Source organism: Macaca fascicularis, chromosome 1 (genome assembly GCF_037993035.2).
Source record: "Macaca fascicularis isolate 582-1 chromosome 1, T2T-MFA8v1.1".
Lineage (NCBI taxonomy): Eukaryota > Metazoa > Chordata > Mammalia > Primates > Cercopithecidae > Macaca > Macaca fascicularis.
The window spans coordinates 54959174-54973767 of NC_088375.1; the positions used below are offsets into that span (position 1 = coordinate 54959174).

A 14594-nucleotide genomic window follows, 5' to 3' on the forward strand; every position below is an offset into this window, starting at 1 on the left:
TATTTGGCCATAAATCCCTTTTAAACTTTGCCTCCCCGTCCCATGTTTTCTGCACACCCATCTTTTGGAACGTGTACTTTGCACTTACTGTCTCTACTTGCTAATGTTGAATTCACTCATAAAAATAACTGATATTTGGATTTTGTCCCAATGCTCCATTGATATTCCTGTCACCAAGGTCACTAAAAATCCCCTTCCTGCCAAATCGAATTGGTCCTTATCAGACTTCACTTTCCTGCAGCATTACCACTGTTCGTCACTCTCTTTTCTGACCCTCTTTCCTCTCTTCCATGACACCACAATATCCTGGTTATTTCTCTTAAATCTCTGGGTTCTTATCCTCCAATTATTAAGTATTAGTGTGGCTGCTGACCCTCTCCTTTTCTTACTCTACATTGTCTTCTCTTCTAGAGTGACCTATTGGCTGTGATAACTGAGATAAATCACTGGATCTTTGTATTTTTATCATCTATAAAATGGAAAAAATAGAACCTGCTTCATAGTGTTATGATAGATATTAAATAAAGAATGCATAGAAAGGTTTTAGAAAGTGTCTGGCTTATAAGAATGACTCAATATGTGTTAAATATTGTAAGATTATTCAGATACTGAAAATTGCAATATTGAAAAGGTATCAATTATCCCCTCATTAGCTTTTGCAATAAAGGCAATCCCCATTATACTTTGAAGAGTAGTTTTTCAAGAAACAACAGATGCTGATGAGGTTTGGAGAAATAGGAATGCTTTTACACTGTTGGTGGGAATGTAAGTTAGTTCAACCATTGTGAAAGACAGTGTGGTGATTCCTCAAAGATCTAGAAGCAGAAATACCATTTGACCCAGCAATCCCATTACTGGGTATATACCCAAAGGAATATAAATCATTCTGTTTTAAAGATACATGCATACATATGTTCATTGCAGTGCTATTCACTATAGCAAAGACATGGAATCAACCCAAATGACCATCAATGATAGACTGGATAAATAAAATGTGGCACCTATACACCATGGGATACTATGCAGGCGTGAAAAGGAATGAGATCATGTCCTTTGCAGGGACACGGATGAAGCTTTAAGCAATCATCTTCAGCAAACTAACACAGGAACAGAAAACCAAAGACTGCATGTTGTCACTCACAAGTGGGAGTTGAACAATGAGAACACATGGACACAGGGAGGGGAAAAACACACACCAGGCCTGTCAGTGGGGTCAGGGGTGAGGGGAGGGAGAACATCAGGACAAATAGCTAATGCATGTGGGGCTTAAAACCTAGGTAATGGGTTGATTGGTGCAGCAAACCACCATGGCATATGTATACCTATGTAACAAACCTGCACATTCTGCACTCGTATCCCTGAACTTAAAGTAAAAAAAAAGAAAGAAGAAAAATGCAATATTGAAAAAATATCAATTATCCCCTCATTAACTTATACAATAAACGAAATCCCCATTATACTTGGAATAGTTGTTGTTGAAAGGAGATAGAGCAACTGCTTAGAAAACTAATCTGGAAGATAAACTGTACAAGGGAAGGCAAACTTGTAAAAGAAAGTTTCAGGCCGGGCGTGGTGGCTCAGGCCTGTAATCCCAGCACTTTGGGAGGCCAAAGTGGGTGGACTGCCTGAGCTCAGAAGTTAAAGACCAGCCCCTGAGGAACACAGTGAGACTCCACATCTTTAAAAAAAAAAAAAAAAAAAAAAAAATGAAGAAGGCACATTGGAGCCTGGCTGTAATTCCAGGTACTCCGGAAGCTGAGGTTGGGAAGATCCCTTGAGCCCGTGCTGCTGAGGCAGCAAGCTGACATCGCGCTATTGCCTGCACTCCAGGATGGGTGACAGAGACCCTAAAAAAAGAAAGAAAGAAAGAAAGAGAGAGAGAGAGAGAGAGAAGAAGGAGGAGGAGGAGGAGGAAGAGGAGGAGGAGGAGGAGGAGGAAGAGAAGGAGAAAAAGAAACAACTAAGTTTAAATTTACTGGCAGAGGAATCACAAAAGTTTAATTAAACAAAAAATTTTTATATACACCGGTTTTATACATGATTTTGTAGTTTGGACATTGGCTATCCATCTGGGAATAAAGTTAAGTCTATAATTTAGAAATAAAATTAAATATGTAAGTTAGATCATTCATAAAAATTTATTCCATGTGGGTTAAAGTCATAAAATTTTAAGAAATTTTAATACATGTATTTTAAATTTTTAAAATAAAATTTGGAATAAAACTCAATGGGAATCCCTGTGTTAGTAAGCCTGATGAGAAAAAAAGCCTTCTTTAATAACACAAAAATAAAAGTCATAAAAAATTTTCAAAATCAAATAGTATAAAGAAAAACTATAAACTTTAAGAGAAAATGAAACTACTGAGAAGAAACATTTTCAACATTTATAGCAGACTAAGAATTAAGATCAAACCTTTATAAATAAATGCTACAACTAACTAAATAAAAATTCTTAAAGAGTTGATAGAAACGTGAATATGATATGAGTTGGCAAATCATTGAGGAGTAAATACAAATGCTAAAAGATGCTCAATTTTTCTAAATAAGAAAAATATGCAAATTTAAAATTTCAAGTTTGTTGTAATTAATTTAAAAAAATCTATACAAACATAGAATAAATAATATGATATACCTTTACATACCCAATAGCCAGCTTCAAAATTTATCCTCAAAATTTCTGTATTTGCCTAAGGTAAATTTTAGCGTTTACCCTAGAGAAACTCTTATGCATTTAAACAAACAGGTGTGAAAATGATTTTTATTAATCATTGTTTACGTAAAGTAAATTTGAAACATTGATGCCCAGAAAAATGAAATCATTAAACTATAGCACATGTATACTATGAAATGCCATGTGGCATTAAAAAGTATGTGAGTTAAATGCCGAAATCTTCAAGACACACTGTTTAATGAGAAAAGCAAGTTGCAGAATAATACATAGAGTATCATACCATTATTTAAGAAAAGAAGCAAAATAATATTTATGTCTCTATTCATCTATACATCATCTATCCATCATCTATGTATTTATCAAACTGTAGCAGAGAGTGGTATAAAATGATATTCATTAACAAATAACAATGATTACTTCTGGAGAAGAGTGTGGGATTGTTGTTTATCAAAGATCCTTTATCCTAATATTTGGGGTTTTTCACAAGAATACGTTTATAATTATGTAATTAACAATAAATACCATTATAACAATAATTAAGAACATTGGAATAAGCAAGTTGGGTGTGAATCTGAACTGCAGCACTTATTATACAGGTAACTTGGGTCTCTCAATCTCTTCTTTACCATTGTCAATTAGGGTTAACTTAATCTACTTTGTGGAGATGCTGTATTAAGTGAGATGATGTGTGTAAAAGAATCTGTAATACACAGAACTGAACTGAAGATAAATCTTTGTACCCTTATTAGATCAATTTTGAATATCAAGGAACTGGGAGATAAAGTACTTTTCTCCTCAGAAGACTGCATCTGCTCACCAGAGTTTAATTCAACAAGGGTGATGACCCTGTCTTAAACATGCAAATTACTGATGATGACTCTAGTGTCTGATATATAGCAGGTGTATATATAATATACCTTTTGTATAGTATGTGTAAAACAAACAAATGCTTGTACATTAATATGGCATCAAGAATTTCCACCAATAAGAACAGCTGTCCTACATTCTGAAATTGTATCTCCAGAACCTACTGCGTTCTGGATCTCCAGTTGGTTTTGAATAGACAGCTCAAATTGAATATATTTTAAAACTGTACCTTCTATTTTTATCTATAAATCTTCCTCTTCTCCTACTTTCTTTGTTTTATGGCACCTAATTTATTCATGAAAAGTCTTTCATCATTTTGATTATTGCTCTACCGTAAACATTTTAGACTTTAACGACAAATGCTGACTTTTAAGATTTTATTTTGCTTATTTTACTGCACTGTATGTTTTTATTTTTCTTTTTTAAAAAATTTAACTTTTAGATACTGGAGGTACATGTACAGATATGTTACATGGGTATATTGTGTGACACTGAGGTTTGAGGTATGAATGATCCTGTTGCCCAGGTAGTGAGCATAGCACCCAATAGATAGTTTTCAGCCCTTCACCCACTTCTTCTCAGCAGTAGTCCTCAGTGTGTATTGTTCCCATCTTTATGTCTATGTGTACCCAATATTTAGCTCCCACTTATAAGTGAGAACATGCGGCATTTGATTTTTCTCTTCCTGCATCATTTTGCTTAGGATAATGGCCTGCAGCTGCATCCATGTTCTTGCAAAGGACGCGATTTTGTTTTTTTATGGCTACAAAGTATTCCGTCTTGTTTGTGTATCACATTTACTTTATCCAATCCACCGTTGATGGGACCCTAGGTTGATTCCATGTCTTTGCTATTGTGAATAGTGCTGTAATGAACACATGGTTGCATGTGTATTTTTTGTAGAATGATTTATTTTCCTTCGGGTATATACCCAGAAATGGTATTGCTAGATCAAATGGTATTTCTGTTTTAAGTTCTTTGAGAAATCTTCAAACAGCTTTTCACAGTGGCTGAACTAATTTACATTCCCATCAACAGTGTGTAAGTGTTCCCTTTATCTACAGCCTCACCAGCATCTGTTGTTTTTTGACTTAAAAAAAAAAATATTCTTTCGAACTGGTGTGAGATGGCATCTCATTGTAGTTTTGATTTGCATTTCTCTGATGATCAGTGATGTTGAGCATTTTGTTACATGTTTATTGGCTTCTTATATGTCTTCTTTTGAGAAGTGTCTGTTCATGTCTTTTGCCCACTTTTTAATGGGTTATTTTTTGCTTATTGAACTGATTAAGTTCCTTACAGATTCTGGAGAATTACAGGACCTTTGCTGGATGCATAGTTTGCAAAAATTTTCTCCCATTCTGTAGATTGTTCACTCTGATGATAGTTTCTTTTGCTTTGCAGAGCTCTTTGGTTTAATTAGGTCCCAATTGTCAATTTTTGCTTTTGTGGTAATTATTTTGTTGCAATTTAAATGTAATATTTGCTAGGGATTCAGTGAGCTTTTCTAAATTGGAGAAGTCATATTTTTTCATATCTGAAAACTCTAGTCCATTAGTTCTTGGTACTTACCTTCTCCCAATTTTTTCCTCGCTTCTGAGATACAACTTTCTGTTCTATTTTCTATGTCTCTTTACTGTTCATTCTTTTTCACCAATTCCTTATCTCACATTGATCTATTCTAAAAAAAACTTCAGATCTTCTGTTTAGTTTATTGTAGTGTCATCTACTATTTAAGTTACTAGTTAAATTTTTCAAAAAGTTTTAATGACTTTTTTATTTTTAGAATTTATCTTCAGTTTATTTTCAAATAGGCCCATTTTTATCATGTCTTGTTCTTGTTTTATAAAATAAATGCATTCTTTCATCCCTTGAAAATTTTTATTTGCATATATTTAAAAGGCACAATTTGTCACATGGACATATTGCAGAGCAGTGAAGTTTAGGCTTTTAGTGTATCCATCACCAATGTACTTTACACCCATTAAGTAACTTGTCATCATCTGTCCCTCCTCCAACCCCCTCAACCTTCCAAGTCTCCATCGTCTATCATTTCACACTCTGCATCTATGTGTACACATTATTTAGCTCCCATTTATAAGTGAGAACATGCATTATTTGTGTTTCTGTGTCTAAGTTGTTTTCCTTCAGATAATGGGTTCCAGTTCCATCCATGTTGCTGTAAAATACATGATTTCATTTTTTATGGCTGAATTGTGTTCCATTGTGTTATATATGTAGACCATATTTTCTTTATCCAATCATCCACTGATGGACATTTCTTTGCTGTTGTGAATAGTACTGCATTAAACATACAAGTACAGGTATCTTTTTCATGTAATGATTCCTTTTCTTTTGGGTAGTTACACAGTAATGGGATTACTGGATCAAATGATAGTTCTATTTTAAGTCATTTGAGTAATTTCCTTATTGTTTTCCATAAAGGTTGTACTAATTTACCCATGAACAGTACATAAGAACAGTGCATTCTTTTTTTTTTCTTTTTCTTTCTTTCTTTCTTTTTTTTTTTTTTTTTTTTTTGAGACAAAGTCTCACTCTGCCAGCCAGACTGGAGTGCAGTGGCATGATCTTGGCTCACTGCAATCTCCACCTCCCAGGTTCAAAGGATTCTCATGTCTCAGCCTCCTGAGTAGCTAGGATTACGGTGGCTGCTACCACGCCTAGCTAACTTTTGTATTTTTTTAGTAGAGACAGAGTTTCACCATGTTGACCAGGATGGTCTCAATCTCCTGACCTCAGGTGATCCACCCGCCTCGGCCTCCCAAAGTGCTGGGATTACAGGTGTGAGCCACCATGCCCGGCCAGAACAGTGCATTCTTTGTATAACATATTTTCTCAACCACTTATTTTCTGTGATACTTTTTTTCTGTATCTTAACAAAGTGTTATTTTATAATCCCTTAAGTTAGCTCCATTATCATGAATCTTTTGAGTGTGAATGTTCCCATTCATTGTGTCCAATGTCTGCCATGGCAGTGGGTTTCTAGTTTGATTCATAGTTTTAAGCTGTGTGAGCTCATCTTTGGTAGAGGTTGGCTTCCATGGGAACCATTTGTGAACTGTGAATTGTAGCATTTCCACATGAGAGTTTAGTTTCATCTCAGTTCTCATTGATTTCTTATTTCTGAACTGCTCTTTTCTTTTTTTTTTTTTTTTTTTTTTTTTTTTTTTTTTTGAGACGGAGTCTCACGCTGTTGCCCAGGCTAGAGTGCAGTGGCGCGATCTCGGCTCACTGCAAGCTCCGCCTCCCGGGTTCCCGCCATTCTCCTGCCTCAGCCTCCCGAGTAGCTGGGACTACAGGCGCCCGCCACCGCGCCCGGCTAATTTTTTGTATTTTTAGTAGAGACGGGGTTTCACTGTGGTCTCGATCTCCTGACCTTGTGATCCGCCCGCCTCGCCCTCCCAAAGTGCTGGGATTACAGGCTTGAGCCACCGCGCCCGGCCTGCTCTTTTCTTTATTTCCTTCTTTCTTCCCTTCCTCCCTCTCTCCTGCTTTTTTCTTTCCTTTTGTCCTTCCTTCCTTCCTTCCTTCCTTCCTTCCTTCCTTCCTTCCTTCCTTCCTCCCTCTTTCCTTCCTTTTCTTTCCTTTGTTCCTTCCCTCCCTCCCTTCTCTCTCTCTCTTTCTCTCTCTCCGTTCCAAAAGTCAAGAATTGTCTATCTCAATTGGTTATTTTACTTTATTGCTGTTGAGCTCACTTACATATTTCTTACTTGGGAAGGATTGTTTTTGCTGTTCCTTGTATAGGTGCCCTTATCTATATTCTTCATTTTTATGAATGACATTAATAATATCCCAAATGCCAAAACTCAATACCTGATAAAATTAGTTTTCATGTTGCCTTATTCTCTATATGTCTTTAGATATATCTAGTTTATTGCTGTTTTGTTTTGTTTTATCATCCCCACTGTCTCTGCTTTAGTTCAGTCACTTATCATCTCTCTTGTGGACAACAGCAATATCCTTTTCTCACTGGTTTCTGTGCTTTCCATCTGCCCTTTTCCAACCATTGCTACATTGCTGCTAGATTTGTCTTTCTAAACACAACTCTGAGTATGTGAATTCACTACTTAAAACCTATTAATGGTGTGCTTTCCTCATATTGAAAATTAAACTTGCTTGATTTTGTGGATTTGCTGAGTCTTATTTCCTGACATCTCTTCACACCTACGTTTCTGCAATATCAGAATATTTCTAGTTTCTTGATTTGCCCAACTGCTTTAGGCCTCTATTCCTATATAATATCCTTTTCCTGTAAAACTCTTACACTTCAGTCTTGCCCTATTTATTTCTTATACCCCTAGTTTCTTCATGCTGCTATAACAAAATTTAGACTGGGTAATTTTTAATAACAGAAATTGATTTCTTATAATTTTGGAGACTGAGAAGAGCAACATCAAGGTACCAGCAAATTTGGTAGCTGCCAAAGGCCTGTTCCTCTTAGAAGGTTCCTTCTGTGTGTCCTCATGTGGTGCCGGGGCAAATAAACTCCCTCAGGCTTCTTTTATAAGGGCAGTAATCCCATTCATGAAGGTTAGGCCTAATCACCTTTCAAAACTCCCCACCTCTTGATACTATCACATTGGGGATTAGGTTTCAACATGTGAATTTGGGAAGCGGGGAAACCTTAGACTACAGCATACCCATACTTATGCTTGAAAATCAACGTAAATACTACTTCTTTTTTCTAAAGGAATTCCTGACTAGCCCAAATCTGACACATGGTACCCATTGACTCATTTTTATAATGGCTATATCCACTTAATTTTTTATATTCAAACTCCATGTATATAATTCCTATAACCATTCTTTGTATAACATATTCTCTCAACTACTTATTTTCATTGACACTTTTGTCTTTTGAAAAACTAATTTTCTTTGTTTCTTTGATTGTGACACTCATAAACACACCCTAACAGAAGGCTTTCTAATACCATCAGATTTTTTACCTGAGTCTATTCACTTTTTTTTCCAGTCTATCAATTGGCCTTACATGTTATAAATTCCTTAGTCTTGGGGTTCATTGTGGAGGCCTCTTTAGGACGAATGGAGATCAAGTTGGTTCAGTGTGTAGATGTCCCAGAATGGTATTGTTGCAAAAGGCATGAAAGAACACATAGGAATAAAGATGAAAAGAGACTTCACAAGATTTATTGAAGAACTAATGTTCTAGAAATCATGGGAAGACTCTGGTCCTAATGTTGATAGTGACCCACCAGACTCTGAGCACACAGAATAATTGCTCTGCTTCTCAATTCTCCAGTTGACAAAACACAGGGATTAGAGTAGGGAGTTAATAATGCTTCTGTAACCTGAAATTCTTTTGCTCTTATTGTTAAATTGCCCAAGTTAAATTATTTGCATGAGAGGAGGAAAAAATCTTTAAAAATAATAATTGTCATGAATTCTATAAAAATTAAATAATTTTAAAAGGATAAACCCTATTTTAGCAAGTAAATCTGTGAGTATGTGAGAGAATAATGTTAATAAAAACCATTAAGCTGACTATCAAGATATTAGAGACATGGGCAGAAAACATAAAGACTTCAAAATATATGTTATATAGTTAAACATCTGGCAGATTTATAAAGCTTTGTAAAAATCAGCCATAGAAATTGCATTTTAAAGAGTAAAAGTGAATAGTTTTAACAATGGGAAAAGGCTCTGTACTAGCACTAACATCAATTAGAAAATAAAGCATTCTGATTTTAATTAATGGATGTTTTCATGGTGTCTAATAAAAATATAATTTTAAGGACTTCAACAATTTAATCTGAGAAAATATCGTTGTATTTAAAACAAGTGTATTTTTTAAATAAGCAAACATGTTTACATTCATCAATTATAGTAAAACAAAAGCTCAAGAAATCCCAGAGCATATAATTTCATGAACCAAGAATAAAATGAGCTCTGGGCTTATGGACAAGATCTAGCCCTGAATAATCTCCAGAACTCTGTTCATTTTATGCAATAGTTTAAGTTTTATTCTGTCTTGGCCCAACTTATAAACAACAGAAATCTGAGTTGTGGGAATATAATTTATGAACAGAAAAGATTACTTGTCTGTGAATTGTGTTCTGAAGATGAAAGTAAATATACAAGAACATACGGTATTCCGTTAAAAGTTGCCAGATCATAATTATGTGGCAAGACAGTTATCAGAAATTAATCCATCTATTGAGATCGATTGAAGACACTATCCCAATGTAGGCCCTTTTGAGGAGACAGCATTAACAGAAAAAAACTCATAGCAAAGGCTTGAGGGGGGAAATGAATCCAATCCAGCCTGAAAAAATCTGCACCAGGTTTGAAAAATCACCCCATCCTCTGGTGTAAGTGATGCTAAGAAGCACAAACTGCTTTTTGAATCTAAGTCCCTGTGTTTTCTGTGAAGGAGCTGTAAGTGGGGTGGGACAGAGATGGCACCTGGGGATTCTGAGGCACCCGCTCCTCTCTGAGACAGACAGGGATCAGGAGCCGGATTGGGACCAGACCACCAGCAACACACCAGAGGATGTTCTGTAAATAAGACCATGGCACTTAAGAATATTAACTACCTTCTCATCTTCTACCTCAGTTTTTCACTGCTCATCTACATAAAAAGTAAGCATTTCCCACTTTGGGCATTTTTTCCTGGTTTATTTCTGGCTTATTGTATTTCTTACAAACAATGGATAATGTTACATGTTCTATAAAATACAATGCTAAAAAGGAAGTTTTTATTTGTTTTTTTAAGTGTCATGTGTTAAAGAAATCAGTGATACCAGTTAATGTGAACAGTCAATTTTAAGATTCTATGATTTCCAGTAGGTATTCAGGTACAGAAATTTTGTTTGTAACCTTTGTAGTAGTGAGCTGGAGAATGAAATGGTCACATAGACGAGAAGATATTTTGTTGTGTTTACACTTTTACAAAATAGATTTAGCCCTTACTGATTGATATCCTTTAAAAGGAAGTTATTCATAAGCTATATTTCATTTTATTCCCATGTACTATATATTTATCTTCACTTTTAAATAACTCTGTATTGCAACATTTGCTCTCATAATCAAGGAGATAGTCTCAATGTTTCCCAGAGAGTAATGGTTCAAAGTGTTTCTTTCACCAGAGAAATGGGCTTTTACTGTTATGTGTTTCTGTTTTATAAATGAAGATATTATTTTCCACAAACTTCCCCAAATAGAAACAAGAGCAATGTTTCTGAGATAATCTTGTCAGTTCTATGGCAGGATAGAAAATCAGAGGAGACCAAATGGCCCCAGCAGTGTGTTTATGAAGGACAGTAGCTATTGAACACGTTTAAAACGAAGACAGGGAGAGTGTGTGCTTGTCAAAGGGGCCATGTGATTTGTGTCTGTTGAATCTGAATATCAATAAGGCAAAGCATAGAGCAGCTGCCGTTGAACAAGACAACTTGGCATTAGCACACAGTGTTGTGTAATCTGGGTCACCTTCTGTGGCTGCACCAGTGAGATTGTTACTTGTACGGTTTACAGTTGAACATATATTAGAGACTGAGTGAAGAAATAAGTAAATGCTATGGGTAGGTAGCTGATGGCAGGTACAGAAAAACCAACTCAAACTTTAAACAAATGATCAGTAAGATACGTGACTGCAACACACAGGCACAAAGGAATTTTTTCAGAGATATATTTGTTGAGGAGTTGTTATTTAAATAGTTATCTACCCTCCTTGAAACTTAATGTGAGCCCCAGGTAATGAGGAATGAGGAAGAGAAGTGCTGTGTTTAGTTGTGCAGGTAGGAAGAAAAAGGGAGAAAAATAAGACATAAGATGAATGTGAAGTGACTTTATGGTGTGTTTTATGGCAAAGAGCTTTGTCATTCAATGCAATATATATGAAAATTCCTACAGTTTGCTGCAGTTTGTTTTAAAGGAAATGAATATGTGATATCTTTAATTAAAAAGATAATGACTATGAATTGATACTTACATATACATCATTTGTTTTTGCTCTCTTTGAGTAGGTAATTTTGATAGATTCTAAATACTTTGTAATTATTTGATTTGTTCTCCAGCACAGTATTGTTACTCATTTAAAAAAGTAAATTTGAAGTCTCATTTTCTTCAGCTTTTAAGTAGGTAGACTTTTGTCTGTGTTAATATATTTGTTGGCAAGATATAATCATATTGCCTTCCCAATCAAAACATGTAATTTAGACCTTGTTAGTTGAGTTTTTCTTTCCTACCTGACTTTAAAACATTCAGCTATCTAGCATCAGCCTTCCTTTCTACTCTTATCACCTAGTATTCTTGACATAAATTCTGTGTTCCAGACAAGTGAATAACATAATATATAGTAGTAAAAATTGCTGACATTGTGTTAAGCATTTTCTATCTCCTATATGTAATTTACTTCTTGTAACAACCCTATAAGATAGATACTATTATAGTAATTCACATTTTATAGAAGATGAAACAAAGATTCAAGTCACTATACCAGTGTATCTCAAACTTTGAGGCAACTCAGACAGCTGGAATGCCTGGTTAAAATGTGTAGCCTCTCAAGTCTAGCCCCAGGTACTTAGTGTCTTTATAGTAGATCCTGGGAACCTATAATTTAATTAGCTCTTCATTTCAAATACAGGTGACCAGAAGTTCTGACCTACACAATAAATCTTTATTAGGAACCTACTACATAATGATGCTAGGAATCATCAGAATAGTTAAATATAAACTATATTTAAATATAATATAAACTTTATATTTATAATATAAAATTTATATTTAAACTTTAAATTTAAATATAAACTATATTTAAATATAAACTATATTAAAAATAACTATAGTTAAATATAAACTATAGTTAAATATAAAATCTTTCTCTTCAACGAGATTATTTAGGAGAAAAGAGAAACAATATGAGCTTTATAACTGTTGTTCACTCTTACACACATAATAACCCTGTCAAGTAGAATTTATTATTAATTCCATTTTGCAGCTGAAAAAACTGAGGCACATAGAGGTTTATTAATTTGTCCAAGGCCATACTGCTAGTGAATGGTGGATCTGGAATGTGAACCTGGAGATCTGGCTCTGGAGTAACTTACATGTAGTTACTCCCATGAAGTGATAATGCATAAGGGGTTTAAGACACTGCTTGGAACATAATAGCAAACAAAGAAATGTCCATTATCCAGGTACGGTGGCTCAAGCCTGTAATTCCAGCACTTTGAGAGGCTGAAACGAGATCACTTAAGCTTAGTTCAAGACCAGCCTAGGCAACATAACAAGACCTCATTTCTACAAAAAAAATATAAAAAAATTAACGGGGCATTGTGATATGTGCCTGTAGTCACGGCTACTCAGGAGGCTGAGTCGGGAGGATCGCTTGAGACAGGGAGGTCGAGGCTACTGTGAGCGTGATCCTGCCACTGCACTCCAGCCTGGCAAAAGGGCTACATCCTGTCTCAAGAAATAAAAAGAAAGGGATAAATAAATTTCAGTTATTAATATCATATTAGTTGAAGGAATCAATGATTCTTCCTTTGAACTTTGAAATATGTTCCCTTAAATTTAAGAGACAATAATCACCTCCAGTTCCATACTGTATTTTGTATCTAAAGTTCTGCCTTGCTTAGCTACCAGGGGAATGCTGTTTTTGTTTTCATCAACCTTTATGTCCTTCCAGTTGAGGACATGTGACATGAGGAATATTAGAGCAGAGTGCAGGAAGTGACATTCACTTTCTGTTCCTGAGCAGGTAGACATTCTCCTAACTTGGAGTGGCAATGAATGTGTCCTGATTGTTTTCATACCTGTTCCATGATTTTGCAAAACTGGTTCTAATGTGTGGGACCAACTAAATTTTAATAATTCAAGAAGAGCTATTATTTTTTGCTTCTGATGTATTAAAAGAGAAACTTATTAGAGGGAGACTCTCCTGTGATCCATTATTCGGAGACTGTCTTAAATAATGAGAGTACTTTATAATAAACTCTTTTTGGGACCTCAATGTATGAATCTGTCCTGAAGAGTTTTAAAGAAACAACCATGCCATGAATTAGAAAAGTAATGTCTATGTCTCTAGTCCTTTATATTTGGGGGAAAACTGAATATTTTCAATGTAAATGCCACATCTGGATTAATTTGAAAGTAACTGTTTTTATCTACATTTAAAGTATGATCACAACATGTAAATAAAATGTGGTTGGACAAAACTACTTTAGAGTTACTAGAACAATGTTAAAGAATTTAGGGTAGCATCCAGTCTTCTAAACACCATTAACAATTGTTAAGTAATTGATTTGAATGGAGTTATTTTAAAAAGTACTTTCTAATATACCTAAAAGAATGAAGAACAAATAGAGATTAAATAAGAACTAACTGAATTTGCTTAATAGGTCAGAGAAGGTTGATGTTAATCATTAGGAAGTAATCACATACTCTTAAAATTCTACGTGTGTAGAAACATTGAAAACTTTGATCTTCACTGTGTAAGTTAATATCCTTGCAGCAGCATTTTGTAAAGTGCCTACCTAATTATTAGTGTGAGAAAAAGGTATCCTTTTGCTTCTTCATAAGTGAAATAATCTCATCAGTTTACAATAAAATCGTCACTACTCCGTGAAGGTTACCCAGGGTTTCCTACATCACACAGCAGAATTAACTCTGGCTTCTTTTGTTAGATACTTCTCTTAGGCAAATGAGATTTTCTAGAGAATTGTATGCTTTCTTTTTCATCATTGATGATTTTCAAAAATTATAATTCGTGGTCTCACAATATCAAATACTGAAATTCAAATGGACAAAAAAAGTTAGAGTGAGTGTTTAAGCAAATTGTGGTACATCTATATAGTGGAATATTATTCAGTTATAAAAAGAAATGAACCATCAAGTCACAAAAGCACATGGAGGAACCTTAAATAAATATTGCTATGTGAAAGAAGCTCGTCCAAAAAGGCTACATATTGTATGATTCCAATTTTATAACATCCTCTAAAAGAGAAAACTATAGAAGAATTATCAGTGGCTGCCAGAGAATCAAGACTGCAGAGAAGAAGCACAGGGGACTTTT

At 34.9% G+C, this 14594-nt stretch overlaps 1 protein-coding gene across 10 annotated transcripts in view; it reads left to right on the plus strand.

Moving 5' to 3' along the window:
• The window catches only part of CRB1 (crumbs cell polarity complex component 1), a 500591-nt gene that overhangs the window by 48644 nt on the left and 437353 nt on the right, over positions 1-14594 (plus strand). For 8 of the 10 annotated variants that reach the window (XM_045362302.2, XM_065539177.1, XM_045362390.3 and 5 more), the window contains exon 1: positions 9936-10159. The exons of the other annotated variants lie outside the window; for them this stretch is intronic. In XM_045362302.2, coding sequence (XP_045218237.2) covers positions 10090-10159 — 70 coding nt within the window. In that variant the 5' untranslated portion in view covers positions 9936-10089. Of the gene's footprint in view, positions 1-9935; positions 10160-14594 lie in introns of those variants that run through there. 10 annotated transcript variants of the gene reach the window in all.